Source organism: Haematobia irritans, chromosome 1 (assembly GCF_050003625.1).
Source record: "Haematobia irritans isolate KBUSLIRL chromosome 1, ASM5000362v1, whole genome shotgun sequence".
Lineage (NCBI taxonomy): Eukaryota > Metazoa > Arthropoda > Insecta > Diptera > Muscidae > Haematobia > Haematobia irritans.
Window position 1 is genome coordinate 178,771,264 of NC_134397.1, and position 17,361 is coordinate 178,788,624.

A 17,361-nucleotide genomic window follows, 5' to 3' on the forward strand; every position below is an offset into this window, starting at 1 on the left:
GCCATAAGTTTATTTCTATAGAAAATTTTATTTCTATAGAAAATTTTGTCAACATTTTATTTTTATGGAAAATTTTGTTAAAATGTTATTTCTATAGAAAATTTTGTTAAAATTTCATTTCTATAGAAAATTATGTTAAAATTTTATTTCTATAGAAAATTTTCTCCAAATTTTATTTCTATCGAAAATTTGGTCAAAATTTTATTTCCATAGAAAATGTTGTCAAAATTTTATTTCCAGAGAAAATTTCGTCCAATTTTCTTTTCTATTGAATATTTTATTTCTATCGAAAATTTGGTCAAAATTTTATTTCTATAAGAAATTTTGTCAAAATTTTATTTCTATAGAAAATTTTGTTAAAATTTTATTTCTGTAAAAAATTTTGTCAAAATTTTATTTTTATAGAAAATTTTGTGAAAATTTTATTTCTATAGAAAATGTTGTTAAAATTTTATTTCTATAACAAATTTTGTTAAAATTTTATTGCTATAGAAAATTTTGTTAAAATTTTATTGCTATAGAAAATTTTCTCAAAATTTTATTTCTATAGAAAATGTTGTCAAAATTTTTTTTCTACAGAAAATTTTGTCAAAATTTTATTTTTATAGAAAATTTTGTCAAAATTTTATTTCTATAGAAAATTTTATCAAAATTTTATTTCTATAGAAAATTTTGTCACAATTTTATTTCTATAGAAAATTTTGTCAAAATTTTTTCTATAGAAAATTTTGTGATTTTATTTCTATAGAAAATTTTATTTCCATAGAAAATTTTGTCAAAATTTTATTTCTATAAAAAATTTTGTCAAAATTTTATTTTTATAGAAAATTTTATTTTTATAGAAAATTTTGTCACAATTTTATTTCTATAGAAAATTTGCTCAAAATTTTATTTCTATTGAAAATTTGGCCATAATTTTATTTCTATAGAAAATTTTCTCAAAATTTTATTTCTAGAGAAAATTTTCTCAACATTTTATTTCTATAGAAAAATTTGTCAAAATTTTATTTCTATAGAAAATTTTGTCAAAATTTCATTTTTATAGAAAATTTTGTCAAAATTTCATTTTTATTGAAAATTTTGTGAAGATTTTATTTCTATAGAAAATTTTGTTAAAATTTTATTTCTGTAAAAAATTTTGTCAAAATTTTATTTTTATAGAAAATTTTGTGAAAATTTTATTTCTATAGAAAATTTTGTTAAAATTTTATTTCTATAACAAATTTTGTTAAAATTTTATTGCTATAGAAAATTTTGTTAAAATTTTGTTGCTATAGAAAATTTTCTCAAAATTTTATTTCTATAGAAAATGTTGTCAAAATTTTATTTCTATAGAAAATGTTGTCAAAATTTTATTTCTTTAGAAAATGTTGTCAAAATTTTATTTCTATAGAAAATTTTGTCAAAATTTTATTTCTATAGAAAATTTTGTCAAAATTTTATTTTTATAGAAAATTTTGTCAAAATTTTATTTTTATAGAGAATTTTGTCAAAATTTTATTTTTATAGAAACTTTTGTTAAAATTTTATTTCTACAGAAAATTTCGTCAAAATTTTATCTCTTAGTAGGAGAGAAATATTTTGCAAAATCTATGAAAACATCAAGAGTTCTGCCAATCTACCAAACAGTAAAAGATATACCATGTTTGCTAGAATTCAACAACTGTGGCAACCGTGTTCGATGGTGACCATCATTGAGAAAATTCTTCTCAAGTTTATGAAACGTCAACAGTTTGTGCTTAGCCCACATAGGCGAAATCCGTTTGTACCCTCTTAAGTTTTTCTCTGTGTACGAGAAATTTGATAAATGGATAATTGCTTTACAGACTATGAAATCTCTCAAATAGCAATGGTGACCATTTTCGGCTCCCCTTGCCCTAGGTAATTTCAAATTTCCACTCCTGTTTTTTTGCAATTGAGCGATGTGAATAGATTTCTGAGCCATGGCAATGCATCCGCATGTACGTTATGTCTATGCCGCATAATAACTCCAATGATGAAAGAGTTTAGTATTTTTCTGTATGACAATGAAATATTTTTCACACAATTTTTATTTTCGTTTTTTTTTTCTATTAGAAAGTTCGTCAACAAATTTAGCCACTATTGTTTTTCCTCACATGAAATCCATTTATCATTTTCAACAAAATTACTCACCGTTTTTTGATTTTTTTTCCTCAAACAAAGTATGCTCATATAGAGTTTCAAACATGTGTTTGAAACTCAACGATCACTTGATATTTTCTACCTTTCCAACTACCAAATATTTATAAATTCAGCCTAAGGTCATTATTATTTTTATTTTGTAGTTTTTTTTCATAAATTTTTGCTACTTTGACCCTCACATTTGTTCAATGTCCATTGTCTGTGTGAACGAGCGAGCATTCATTCATGAACTCGTGCCCAGACAGGTATGAACATTTTCGGAAAATTTACGATTTTCATGGACCATTTTATTTTTAAAATGCATGTTCATGACATGGATAATAAAACATTCAACGAACTATGGGAGAAATATATATTATTACTTTTGAAATAATAAATCTTATAGATAATTGTAAATTATTTACAATGAAGAACATTCTTAAACCATTGAGAACATAAGAAAAATCATTTATTTAAATAAAATTTTGATTTATGACAAGATTTAAATTTATGAAATGTAATGAATTTTTGAAAATTTTGTGAAACCATAAATTTTGCCTTCATTTGAAAGCCCATTGTTAAATTAAATGTCAGAAAATTATTTTTTTCTGAAAGGCGTACTAAATAATTACGCAATTGATTACTTTTAGTCTCACGGAAGGTCTCTTTGTCTCCTAATTTTCCCATCACTAAGAGAATGGGGCCAGCCATAACCTGTCAACTGTCAACTCTCCTTCCCTTGGATTAACTTTATCCTTCGAACTTCTCAAAACGTCTGCATACCTGTGCACGTCACACGGCTTTATAACGAAGGCGCCTGGACTTTCTCTTGGCCCTTTTAGTCGTGCTTTCCTCTTCGATTTTTTCCCCCTTCGCGACCGTAAACTTTATGTTGGCATCTTTATTTACCTCGGCAGGTGCCACACTTCGTTCGCTTTTGTGACAAAATTTTATACAGAAATGAAATTTTGACAAAATTTTCGAATGAAAATTCGAAATAAAATTTTGACCAAATTTTCGAAAGAAATAAAATTTTGGCAAAATTTTTTATGGAAATAAAATTTTGACAAAATTTTCTTTAGATATAAAATTTTTACAAAATTTTCTATAGAAATAAAATTTTGACAAAAATTTCTGTAGAAATAAAATTTTGACAAAATTTTCTATAAAAATAAAATTTTGACAAACTTTTCTATAGAAATAAAATTTTGACAAACTTTTTCTATAGAAAAAAATTTTGACAAAATTTTCGAAAGAAATAAAATTTTGACAAAATTTTCTATAGAAATAAAATTTTGACAAACTTTTTCTATAGAAATAAAATTTTGACAACATTTTCGAAAGAAATAAAATTTTGACAAAATTTTCTATAGAAAAAAAATGTTGACAAAATTTTCTATAGAAATGAAATTTTGACAAAATTTTCTATAGAAATGAAATTTTGACAAAATTTTCTATAGAAATAAAATTTTGACAAACTTTCTATATAAATAAAATTTTGACAAAATTTTCTATAGAAATAAAATTTTGACAAACTTTTTCTATAGAAAAAAATTTTGACAAAATTTTCGAAAGAAATAAAATTTTGACAAAATTTTCTATAGAAATAAAATTTTAACAAACTTTTTCTATAGAAATAAAATTTTGACAAAATTTTCGAAAGAAATAAAATTTTGACAAAATTTTCGAAAGAAATAAAATGTTGACACAATTTTTTATAGAAATAAAATTTTGACAAAAATTTTTATAAAAATAAAATTTTGACAAAATTTTGTATGGAAATAAAATTTTGACAAAATTTTTTATGGAAATAAAAATTTTGACACAATTTTTTATAGAAATAAAATCTTGACAAAATTTTCTATAGAAAAAAAATTTTGACAAAATTTTCTGATTCAATCACAAAATTAATTGATACAAGTAGAATTAGACAATTATTGATTAGAGACAAGTTCAGCACTTGTGGCAACACAATAGGCGCCTAACCTACACAAAAAAAAATGTCATGAAAATTTTTCCAATTAAAATTTTAATTGACTTTTAAAAAATATTCGACTAAACATTTAATTGATTCAGAAAATTTTTTAATTGAAACAAAAATCAATCACAAAAATTAATAGTATCATTAAATTTTTTAATTGGATCAATTCATTTTCTAATTGGCCTTCAATTAATTTTTTAATTGATACTATCATTTCTGTGATTGAAGACATTTCAATTAAAAAGTTAATTGGATCACTTAATTTCGTGATTGAATCATAAATATTTTTGTGTGTATTCTACCTTGTTTAATTCAATTTAATTTGCATTAATTTTATTCAGTTAATTTTTTTCTTTTGTACACTATTTTATTTACTTTTATTTAATTTAATTTAAAATTAATTTAAATTAAAAATATATCTTACCTTAATAAAATTTGGATGTATACAATAAAGTATCTAAGTTGATCATTTTAATTCATTATATTGTTCATTTTCATTATAGTTCAATACATTTTAATGTTATTGTAGTTTAAATATTTTAATTAAATTTATTTTATTGTATTTGTTAGATGGGAAAAGTCGTATTCATTTACGACCCCTTTTTTTATTGCATTCAGCATTTTTGTGGCACCCGTCTCATTATTAATTGGCCAGTCAAATTCATTGTCACTTTCACTTTCTAAACTGACCAGTTTCAACAAAGATTTTTTTTTACACGATGATCATGGCCCATGTAATTTCTGCCATTATGACATATGTGTGAAATGAATCATTCGTTAATTGTGAATTTTTTCTATTACTTTTCAAGCGAAACAATTGCTTTAGTCAATTTTTGTTGTCATAGGCCAGTTTGTGTTGTTTTATTGTATTTTGTTTTTAAATTCTGCATAAATTTAAAATTACGCCACCGACGCCGCCACCTTTCATTTATTGTCTATAATTTTGTGTTTTTTATTTTTTATTTAATTTAGCAAGTGTTGCGTTTCAATGACCTCGACATTGACAATTGTAAGCTGTGAAGTTGTTTTGAAAAAAAAAACATTTTGATGTTTTGTATTATTAATTAGAAACCATTCTCTAAAGCATGTAAAACAATTATTTTTGTTTTCTACTTACCTATATGATTATTTGCCAAAAATTATTTTTTGTATTACTAATATGTTTTGTTTTTTGCATTTTCATATTTTTTAGGTCACACATCGTACAACGGGGCAAGTTATGGTCTTGAAAATGAATCAATTACGAGCGAATCGACCAAATATGCTGAGAGAAGTACAACTTCTCAACAAATTGTCACATCCAAATGTATTAAGGTGAGTTGTACAAAAAGGAAAATTCACAAAGTGATTCATATTTGTCCGCCATTGAACTATTAAATATTGAATGATTAATATTTTCGCAACAAAATAAAATTAAAACATTGACAAAATGATGATAAATAATTTAAGGCAATAACAATACTTTACACTATACGGAAATTTATATGTTCAACATTTCATTTGAGAGCAAATCTTTTCTTTAAGGGTATATAGCACTTCATCTAAAACTTTTTCAATGAAGTTATTTTCATATCAAATTAGGGTAGGGTAGGGTAGCTCGAATATCCATAGTCTTTAGCAGGTCTGTGGCCAATCGATTTTATTTTTTTAATTTTATTTTAAGACCATATACCTATATACGTTGAATATTGGTGGAAGATTTTCCCAAAATTTTATTTCTATAGAAAATTTTCTCAAAATTTTATTTCTATAGAAATTTTTTTCAAAATTTTATTTCTATAGAATTTTTTTTTTCAAAATTTTATTTGAATAGAAAATTTTGTCAAAATTTTATTTCATTATAAAAATAGTGAAAATTTTATTTCTATAGAAAATTTTGTCAAAATTTTATTTCTATAGAAAATGAGACGACTACACCAGTGACATAGGTTTTAATTTTATTTATTTATTTTGTATTTATTACATATTTGATTTTAATACAATATAGATTCCCGTCGATGATTTCCGAAGGAGATCGAAATATCGAATTATAAAAATAAAACAGAAAATAAAACTCTGACCTCGAGCTTGAATTTACAAAAAGAAAACAGAAGGTAATAGAAAATTTTGTCAAAATTTTATTTATATAGAAAATTTTGTCAAAATTTTATTTCTATAAAAAAATTTTTCAAAAATTTTATTTTTATAGAAAATTTTCTTTAAATTTTATTTCTATAGAAATTTTTTTTCAAAATATTATTTCTATAGAAAATTTAGCCAAAATTTTATTTCTATAAAAAATTTAGTCAAAATTTTATTTCTATGAAAAATTTTGTCAAATTTTTATTTCTATAGAAAATTTTCACAAAATTTTATTTCTATAGATAATTTTGTCAAAATTTTATTTCTACAAAAATTTTGTCGAAAATTTTATTTCTATGGAAAATTTTTGTAAAAAATTTTATTTCTATAGAAAATTTTGTCATAATTTTATTTCTATGGAAAGTTTTGTCAAAATCTTGTTTCTATAAAAAATGTTAAAATTTTATTTCTTTAGAAAATTTTGTCAAAATTTTATTTCTATAAAAAATTTTGTCAAAATTTTATTTCTATAAAAAATTTTGTCAAAATTTTATTTCTATAGAAAATTTTGTCAAAATTTTATTTCTATAGAAAATTGTGTAAAAGTTTTATTTCTAAAAAAAATTTAGTCCAAATTTTATTTCTTTAGAAAATTGTGCAAATTTTTATTTCTATAGAAAATCTAGTCAAAATATTATTTCTATTAAAAATTTTGAAAATTTTTTTTTCTATAAAAAAATTTGTCAAAATTTTATTTCTAAAAAATTTTTTGAAAAATTTTATTTCTATAGAAACTTTTGCAAAATTTTATTTCTACAAAAAAATTTAGTCAAAATTTTATTTATATAGAATATATTGTCAAAATGTTATTTCTATAAAAAATTTAGTCAAAATTGTATTTCTATAGAAAATTTTGTCAAAATTTTATTTCTATCGAAAATTCTGTCAAAATTTTATTTCTATCGAAAATTTTGTCAAACTTGTATTTCTACAGAAAATTTTGCAAAATTTTATTTCTATAGAAAATTTTGTCAAAATTTTATTTCTATAGAAATTTTTGAAAAGTTTTATTTCTATAGAGATTTTGTAAAAGTTTTATTTCTATAAAAAATTTAGTCAAAATTTTATTTCTACAGAAAATTTTGTCAAAATTTTATTTTTATAGAAAATTTTGTCAAAATTTTATTTCTATGGAAAATTTTGTCAAAATCGTGTTTCTATAAAAAATGTCAAAATTTTATTTCCTTAGAAAATTTTGTTAAAATTTTATTTCTAAAAAAAATTTTGTCAAAATTTTATTTCTTTAGAAAATTTTGCAAATTTTTATTTCTATAGAAAATTTAGTCAAAATATTATTTCTATAAAAAATTTTGAAAAATTTTATTCCTATAAAAAAAATTAATCAAAATTTTATTTCTAAAAAAATTTGAAAAATTTTATTTCTATAGAAACTTTTACCAAAATTTTATTTCTATAAAAAAATAAAATTTTGGCAAATTTTATTTCTATAAATTTCTATAAATTTTGTCAAAATTTTATTTCTGTAAAAAATTTTGACAAAATTTTATTTCTATAGAAAATTTTGTCAAAATTTTATTTCTATAAAAAATTTTGACAAAATTTTATTTCTATATAAAATTTTGTCAAATTTTTATTTCTATAGAAAATTTTGTCAAAATTTTATTTCTATAGATAATTTTGTCAAAATATTTTATTTCTACAGAAAATACAGCAAATTTTATTTCTACGGAAAATTTTGTCAAAATTTTATTTCTATAGAAAATTTTGTCATAATTTTATTTCTATCGACAATTTTGTCAAAATTTTATTTCTATAGAAATTTTTGTAAAATTTTTTTTCTATAGAGATTTTTATAAAAGTTTTATTTCTATAAAAAAATTAGTCAAAATTTTATTTCTACAAAAAATTTTGTCAAAATTTTATTTTTACAGAAAATTTAGTCAAAATATTATTTCTATTAAAAATTTTGAAAATTTTTTTCTATAAAAAAATTTGTCAAAATTTTATTTCTAAAAAAATTTTTGAAAAATTTTATTTCTATAGAAACTTTTGCAAAATTTTATTTCTACAAAAAAAATTTAGTCAAAATTTTATTTATATAGAATATATTGTCAAAATGTTATTTCTATAAAAAATTTAGTCAAAATTGTATTTCTATAGAAAATTTTGTCAAAATTTTATTTCTATCGAAAATTCTGTCAAAATTTTATTTCTATCGAAAATTTTGTCTAACTTGTATTTCTACAGAAAATTTTGCAAAATTTTATTTCTATAGAAATTTTTGTCAACATTTTATTTCTATAGAGATTTTGTAAAAGTAGAAGTTATTACAATTGAACCAGCCTGCATTGATATCAGGCTAACATAAAAATAGATTTTGTAAAAGTTTTATTTCTATAAAAAATTTAGTCAAAATTTTATTTCTACAGAAAATTTTGTCAAAATTTTATTTTTATAGAAAATTTTGTCAAAATTTTATTTCTATGGAAAATTTTGTCAAAATCGTGTTTCTATAAAAAATGTCAAAATTTTATTTCTTTAGAAAATTTTGTTAAAATTTTATTTCTAAAAAAAATTTAGTCAAAATTTTATTTCTTTAGAAAATTTTGCAAATTTTTATTTCTATAGAAAATTTAGTCAAAATATTATTTCTATAAAAAATTTTGAAAAATTTTATTCCTATAAAAAAATTAATCAAAATTTTATTTCTAAAAAAATTTGAAAAATGTTATTTCTATAGAAACTTTTACCAAAATTTTATTTCTATAAAAAAATAAAATTTTGGCAAATTTTATTTCTATAAATTTTGTCAAAATTTTATTTCTGTAAAAAATTTTGACAAAATTTTATTTCTATAGAAAATTTTATTTCTATAGAAATTTTGTCAAATTTTTATTTCTATAGAAAATTTTGTCAAAATTTTATTTCTATAGATAATTTTTTCAAAATTTTATTTCTATAGAAATGTTGTCAAATTTTTATTTCTATAGAAAATTTTGTCAAAATTTTATTTCTATAGATAATTTTGTCAAAATTTTATTTCTACAGAAAATACAGCAAATTTTATTTCTACGGAAAATTTTGTCAAAATTTTATTTCTATAGAAAATTTTGTCATAATTTTATTTCTATCGACAATTTTGTCAAAATTTTATTTCTATAGAAATTTCTGTAAAAGTTTTTTTTCTATAGAGATTTTTATAAAAGTTTTATTTCTATAAAAAATTTAGTCAAAATTTTATTTCTACAGAAAATTTTGTCAAAATTTTATTTTTATAGAAAATTTTGTCAAAATTTTATTTCTAAAAAAAATTGTAAAAATTTTATTTCTATAAAAAAAATAGTCAAAATTTCATTTCTATAAAAAATTTAGTCAAAATTTTATTTATAGAGAATATCTTGTAAAAATTTTATTTCTATAAAAAAATTTAGTCAAAATTTTATTTCTATAAAAAATTTAGTCCAAATGGTATTTCTATAAAGAATTTAGTCAAAATTGTATTTCTATAGAAAATTTTGTCAAAATTGTATTTCTATAGAAAATTTTGTCAAAATTTGATTTCTATCGAAAATGTTGTCAAAATTTTATTTCTATCGAAAATGTTGTCAAAATTGTATTTCTACAGAAAATTTTGCAAAATTTTATTTCTACAGAAAATTTTGTCAAAATTTTATTTCTGTAGAAAATTTTGTCAAAATTTTATTTCTACGGAAAATTTTGTAAAAATTTTATTTCTATGGAAAATTTGTCAAAATTTTATTTCTATAGAAAATTTAGTCAAAATTTTATTTCTATAGAAAATTTAGTCAAAATTTTATTTCTATAGAAAATTTAGTCAAAATTTTATTTCTATAAAAAATTTAGTCCCAATTTTATTTCTATAAAAAATTTAGTCGAAATGTTATTTCTATAGAAAATGTCATTTCTATAGATATTTTGGTGAATATTTTATTTCTATAGAAAATTTTCTTAAAATTTTATTTCTATACCAAATTTTTCCAAAATTTCAGACTTTCCTTATTTGATTTTTACTAAAATAGTGTTTCGTCCCATAACGTTAGATTTAAATGATAAGTACATAGAGCTTGTAGAAGTGTATACAATTTTGTCTAAAACAGTTCAGATTCAAATTCATGCATATGGGAATATAAACCTTTATATAGCTCGAAACAAATTTAAAGGATTTGAGATAATTTTGGTATCGATAATTTTGGTCCACGAAATTCGTCCGAATTTGAACTTTCTTTACTTGTCTATAAATACATATATTGAAGACTGTTGGTAACTGAACATATTGTGATGGGTATTTATATCATTATTTTATTTATTAAACATAGAACCGACATTGCCTTAAATTTGAAATAATGGGTTCAATTGGCATCAAATGTGAAATTAAGATATTTTTTCCACACATAAATAAATACGATAATTTACGTTACGCACCACAATAGAACTACAAATTAGTGGTATTAAAATGAGATTTAGTTATATTACTCGGAGTCGACACCGGAGTCGGAGTCGTGGCTGGAGACGAAGTCGAGCAAAATTGGCGGAGAAATGATTAATTTTGCATCGTACATGCTAACTTCTTATGGAAATTACATACGAGAATTATTTCTCCCAAATTGCACCATTGTTGTTCACCAGTCAGGTGTATAGTAATAAAAATGGAATAAATATAAGATTAAGGGATTTGTAGTTGTATGAAAAGATGATGCACTGTGGTAGTAGAAATGATTCTTTTTGCAATGGGATAATTCCTATAAGGTTTCTCCATAGTTAATATATATGTACTCGTATTTCCATTTCTCCAAGAAATTACAATATATGTATATCATAAATTTTATTCCATTTCATTGATTATATCGTCACTTCACTTCCATCCAATATCCTCATCTTGAAGTGTTTTTGACATATTCAAGGTTACCAAAAATTATAGCATACAAATTGTGTGCAAATAAATAATCACATTTTTCAAATTTGTTGTTAAAATTCTCATATCAGTGTTAAATGAGAGTTCTTTTTTTTTTTGTTTTCCTTCAATTTTTTTTTATTTTGTAAATTATGTATTTTTTTTTTAATTTTTCAACTTTTATGGTGATAATGAATAAATATGATTTATTTGTTTATGTGTATTAAAGTCAGTAGCTTTATTAAGTGGCACAAGTTTAATAACGCAATCTTCCTTTACATACATACACATTAACATTTCATATGTGCATATATTAATAAAGAAAAACTAAATAACAATAATAATAATAATTGCAAAAATTAGTGCATTCACAAGTGGGTCTTCACATTGAGTACTGAGTAGTAAGTAGAGTGTGATGATGACAGAGGATGTGCGATAAGATTATTAATAACATCCAGTCTATTGGTTTTTTAAAATGCATTAAGGTTGTCCTTGATACAAATATAGTGGAAAATTAATATCTTTGCAAGTACGCGACTATAACCACAAGAACATAGGGACATAACCTTTGCTAATAATATGCAATAAAATGTTTGCACAACGGGTGTAGCTAAAGTTATTTTTTTTACAGTTTTTTTGTAATACCGCAACCGATTTCATTTATAGCAATAGCTGTTCTTTCCTGAAGACTTTATGCCTCATATGAAAAATTCAGACTCGACTTCCAGTAGAAATTGTACTTTTAAACCCTTTTTATACTCTCCACCATAGGAGGGGGGTATATTAATTTTGTCATTCCGTTTGTAACACATCGAAATATTGCTCTAAGACCCTATAAAGTATATATATATTCTGGATCGTGGTGAAATTCTGAGTCGATTTAAGCATGTCCGTCCGTCGGCTTGTTGAAATCTCGCAAACTTCCGAACGAAAGAAGCTATCGACTTGAAACTTGCCATAAGTAGTTGCTATTGATGTAGGACGGATGGTATTGCAAATGGGCCATATTGGACCACTTTTACGTATAGCCCCATATAAACCGACCCGCAAATTTGATTATGGAAAGAAGCTATCGACTTGAAACTTGCCATAAGTAGTTGCTATTTATGTAGGACGGATGGTATTGCAAATGGGCCATATTGGACCACTTTTACGTATAGCCCCCATATAAACCGACCCGCAAATTTGATTATGGAGCCTCTTAGAGAAGCGAATTTTATCCGATCCCGTTGAAATTTAGTACGTTGTGTTAGTATATTGTCTCTAACAACCATGCACAAATTGGTCCATATCGGTCCATAATAAACCGATCCCCAGATTTGAACTCCGGAACCTCTTGGAGGAGCAAAATTCATCCGATCCGGTTGAAATTTGGTACTTTGAAACACTTCGCTAGAAAATTTTTTGGTGTTTGGTCGAAACTGGCTTTGAACCCACGACCCTGTGTATACAAGGCTGGCATGCTTTGACCAAATTTTCTAAAGAAATAAAATTTTGACAAAATTTTCTATAGAAATAAAATTTTGACAAAATTTTCTATAGAAATAAAATTTTGACAAAATTTTCTATAGAAATAAAATTTTGACAAAATTTTCTATAGAAATAAAATTTTGAAAAAATTTTCTACAGAAATAAAATTTTGACAAAATTTTCTTTAGAAATAAATTTATGACAAAATTTTCTATAAAAATACAATTTTGACAAAATTTTCGAATGAAATAAAATTTTTGCAAAATTTTCTGTGGAAATAAAATTTTGAAAAAATTTTCTATGGAAATAAAATTTTGAGAAATTTTTCTATAGAAATGAAATTTTGACAAACTTTTCTATAGAAATAAAATTTTGACAAAATTTTCTATAGAAATAAAATTTTGACAAAATTTTCTTTAGAAATAAAATGTTGACAAAATTTTCGTTAGAAATAAAATTTTGACAAAATTTTCTTTAGAAATGAAATTTTGACAAACTTTTCTATAGAAATAAAATTTTGACAAAATTTTCTATAGAAATAAAATTTTGACAAAATTTTCTATAGAAATAAAATTTTAACAAAATTTTCTTTAGAAATAAAATGTTGACCAAATTTTCTAAAGAAATAAAATTTTGACAAAATTTTCCAAAGAAATAAAATTTTGACAAAATTTTCCAAAGAAATAAAATTTTGACAAAATTTTCTATAGAAATAAAATTTTGACAAAATTTTCTATAGAAATAAAATTTTGACAAAATTTTCTATAGAAATAAAATTTTGATAAAATATTCCAAAGAAATAAAATTTTGACAAAATTTTCTATAGAAATAAAATTTTGACAAAATTTTCTATAGAAATAAAATTTTGACAAAATTTTCTATAGAAATAAAATTTTGACAAAATTTTCTATAGAAATAAAATTTTGACAAAATTTTCTATAGAAATAAAATTTTGACAAAATTTTCTATAGAAATAAAATTTTGAAAAAATTTTCTATAGAAATAAAATTTTGAAAAAATTTTCTATAGAAATAAAATTTTGACAAAATTTTCTTTAGAAATAAAATTTTGACAAAATTTTCTATAAAAATAAAATTTTGACAAAATTTTCGAATGAAATAAAATTTTGACAAAATTTTCTGTGGAAATAAAATTTTGAAAAAATTTTCTATGGAAATAAAATTTTGAGAAAATTTTCTATAGAAATGAAATTTTGACAAACTTTTCTACAGAAATGAAATTTTGACAAACTTTTCTATAGAAATAAAATTTCGAGAAAATTTTCAATAGAAATAAAATTTTGACAAACTATAATGCGAATCAATAAAGCGGATGCTTTTAAAAATTTTGTTTTTTTGCCCTATGCACAGGGTTTCACGATATCTTCATCTTGGTTTCACTTTTCCGATCATTTCTGGTGTTGTTACCGTTTTTTTGACCACTTTTTGAAAGCGATTCAATGCTACCAGGATGGATGGTAACGAGCAATGGTTCGAGAAACAAAAGTTTTATTCACATTTAAATGCTGGAGGACTCTACCAATAACCACTTTTGGTTTTCCAGCCAAATATAAGGCAATCACCCTAACATGCTTGAAATCCATCATGAATAACTTTATTTCTGCAGGCAATAGATCAAAATGCTTTTGTAAGCTTGTAAACAATAAAATGAACTGTCACTGGAATAAATCTGTCAACTGTCAGACGAGCGATTTAGAAATGATAGTAACCTGCAGCTGGTTGCAATACATATCAGCCACCACACTATATACCGGTCACATGTTTTGTACTTTAATAAACTTGTTATCAATAAATGACTTCAAAAACACTCAGCTCAGCGTTGAATCGTGAATCATTTCTGTTGTTGCTGCTACTTACAATTCGAAAACAAAACCTTTTGCCAGACGATTTTTTATAACTTTTTTTTAGTTCGATAAAAAACTCAATTCGATATAGTAAAACAAAGTAAGCAACCATAAAAATTCAATGTCTATTATTTCTCATCGATTTTAGGTAGCAAAAAAATTAAAAAAAAATAATGAAAACAAAAGTATCGTTACTACAAAAATCTTCTATAAAATATTTAATAATATTTGGCAGACACCTGCAATTTAGTAAAACATTTTTGTGACGAATTAAATAAAGATAGTAGTGAATTTTTTTAAGTGGTTACTATCATAAGTTAACGTAATGAAACCGCATACAAAATTAAAGTTGCGAAAAGCTATCGAAATAATTTTTTGTTTGTGACACTTTCTTTTTTTAGGCGCGAAAAATTTGTCGAAAACCGTATGGTTCGTAAGTGTATGGTGTCATCACTTCTCATATTTTTGGTTCAATATTCGCCACCTTTAGTTGCAAAAAGTTTATATTTATTACTCTCATGAGAAAAAAAAATTGTGATTTGTATTGTATTCGAATTATTCATCGATTATAAAATGGGCCATTGCAAACGTGAGTTTGTCGCTACCATCACAATTATACGCTCCTATTGGGACATCTCAATGTCTGTCCATATGACTGACTAATCCACGATTATGATGATGCTCGGCCAGAGCATCAACCACAATAACTATCAACCTCAGTAATAATATTATGGCACTGACCTACAACAATAGAAATGTTTACATTTAATTTAAATAAAGTCGAACGTTTTTTTTATTTATTTCATTGTTTCCCATTGATAATCGTTGCCCCCGCAATGGAGGGTAAAGCAAAGCGTTGAACTAATTTCTCGTGTAATTAATAGCCCAAATTTAATAAAAATATTTTAAAAATAAATTTAATAAACAATATATAAAAAATATAATTTTGCACGAATTACGCTGCACGGAAGTGGCGCTGCGGTATTTTGGCACTGTTGCCACTGTTGATAGAATTCTACCAAAAAAGGCAGATGTTTTACTGTTTGGTAGATTGATAGAATTGTTTTGGCAAAATTTTCTATAGAAATAAAATTTTGACAAAATTTAGCCATAGAAATAAAATGTTGACAAAATTTTCTATAGAAATAAAATTTTGACAAAAATTTCTATAGAAATAAAATTTTGAAAAAACTCTATAGAAATAACATTTTGTATAGAAATAAAATTTTGACAAAATTTTCTATAGAAATAAAATCTTGACAAAATTTTTTATATAAATAAAATTTTGACGAAATTTTCTATAGAAATAAAATTTTGACATTTTTTCTATAGAAATAAAATTTTTAACTAAATTTTCTTTAGAAATAAAATTTTGACAAACTTTTCTATAGAAATAAAATTTTGACAAAATTTTCTACAGAATTAAAATTTTCACAAAATTTTCTATAGAAATGAAATTTGACAAAATTTTCTATAGAAATGAAATTTGACAAAATTTTCTACAGAAATAAAATTTTGTCAAAATTTTATATAGAAATAAAATTTTGAGAAAATTTAGCCGTAGAAATAAAATGTTGAGAAAATTTAGCCATAGAAATAAAATTTTGACAAAATTTTCTATAGAAAATTTTCTATAGAAATAAACAAAATTTTCTATAGAAATAAAATTTTGACAAAATTTTCTACAGAAATAAAATTTTGACCAAATTTTCTATAGAAATAAAATTTTGACCAAATTTTCTATAGAAATAAAATTTTGACCAAATCTTCTATAGAAATAAAATTTTGACAAAATTTTCTATAGAAATAAAATTTTGTCAAAATTTTGCTACAGAAATAAAATTTTGTCAAAAGTTTCCATGAAAATAAAATTTTGTCAAAACTTTCTACAGAAATAAAATTTTGGCAAAATTTTCTATAGAAATATAATTTTGAGAAAATTTTTGATAGAAATTAAATTTATAGAAAATCTTTGTAAAACTAAATTTTTGAGAAAAATTTTTATAAAAATAAGATTTTGTCAAAATTTTCTATAGAAATAAAATTTTGTCAAAATTTTGCTACAGAAATAAAATTTTGTCAAAAGTTTCCATGAAAATAAAATTTTGTCAAAATTTTCTATAGAAATATAATTTTGAGAATTTTTTGATAGAAATTAAATTTTTACGAAATTTTCTATAGAAATAAAATTTTAACAAAATTTTCTATAGAAATAAAATTTTAACAAAATTTTCTATAGAAATTAAATTTTGACAAAATTTTCTATAGAAATAAAATTTTGACAAAATTTTCTATAGAAATAAAATTTTGACAAAATTTTTTATAGAAATTAAACTTAGATAAAATTTTCTATAGAAATAAAATTTTGAAAAAAAATTAAAATTTTGACAAAGTTTTCTATACAAATAAAATTTTGTTAAAAAATTTCGATAGAAAAAAATTTTGACACAATTTTCGTTAGAAATAAAATTTTGAAAAAATTTTGGTAAAGAAATAAAATTTTGACAAAGCTTTCTATAGAAATATAATTTTAAAAAATTTTTCTATAGAAATAAAATTTTGACAAAAATTTTTATAGAAATAAAATTTTGAAAAAATTTTCCATAGAAATACAATTTTGACAAAGCTTTTTATAGAAATGAAATTTTGAGAAAATTTTCTATAGAAATAAAACTTTGATAAAATTTTCGATAGAAATAAAATTTTGAAAAAAATTTTTAAAAGAAATAAAATGTTGACAAAATTTTCTATAGAAATATAATTTTGACAAAATTTTCTATAGATATAAAATTTTGACAAAATGTTCTAGAGAAGTAAAATTTTGACAAAATTGTTCTATAGAAATAAAATTTTGACAAAATTTTCCATAGAAATAAAATTTTGTAAAAAAATTTCGATAGAAAACAATGT

The 17,361-nt window shown here is 21.9% G+C and overlaps 1 protein-coding gene across 1 annotated transcript in view; it reads left to right on the forward strand.

The window, feature by feature from the left end:
- cdi (serine/threonine kinase) overlaps window positions 1-17,361 on the forward strand; it is a 542,544-nt gene that overhangs the window by 353,835 nt on the left and 171,348 nt on the right. Inside the window, exon 3 of the mRNA XM_075292185.1 lies at window positions 5,316-5,437. Within this exon, the coding sequence (XP_075148300.1) occupies window positions 5,316-5,437 (122 nt within the window). The remainder of the gene's footprint in view (window positions 1-5,315; window positions 5,438-17,361) is intronic.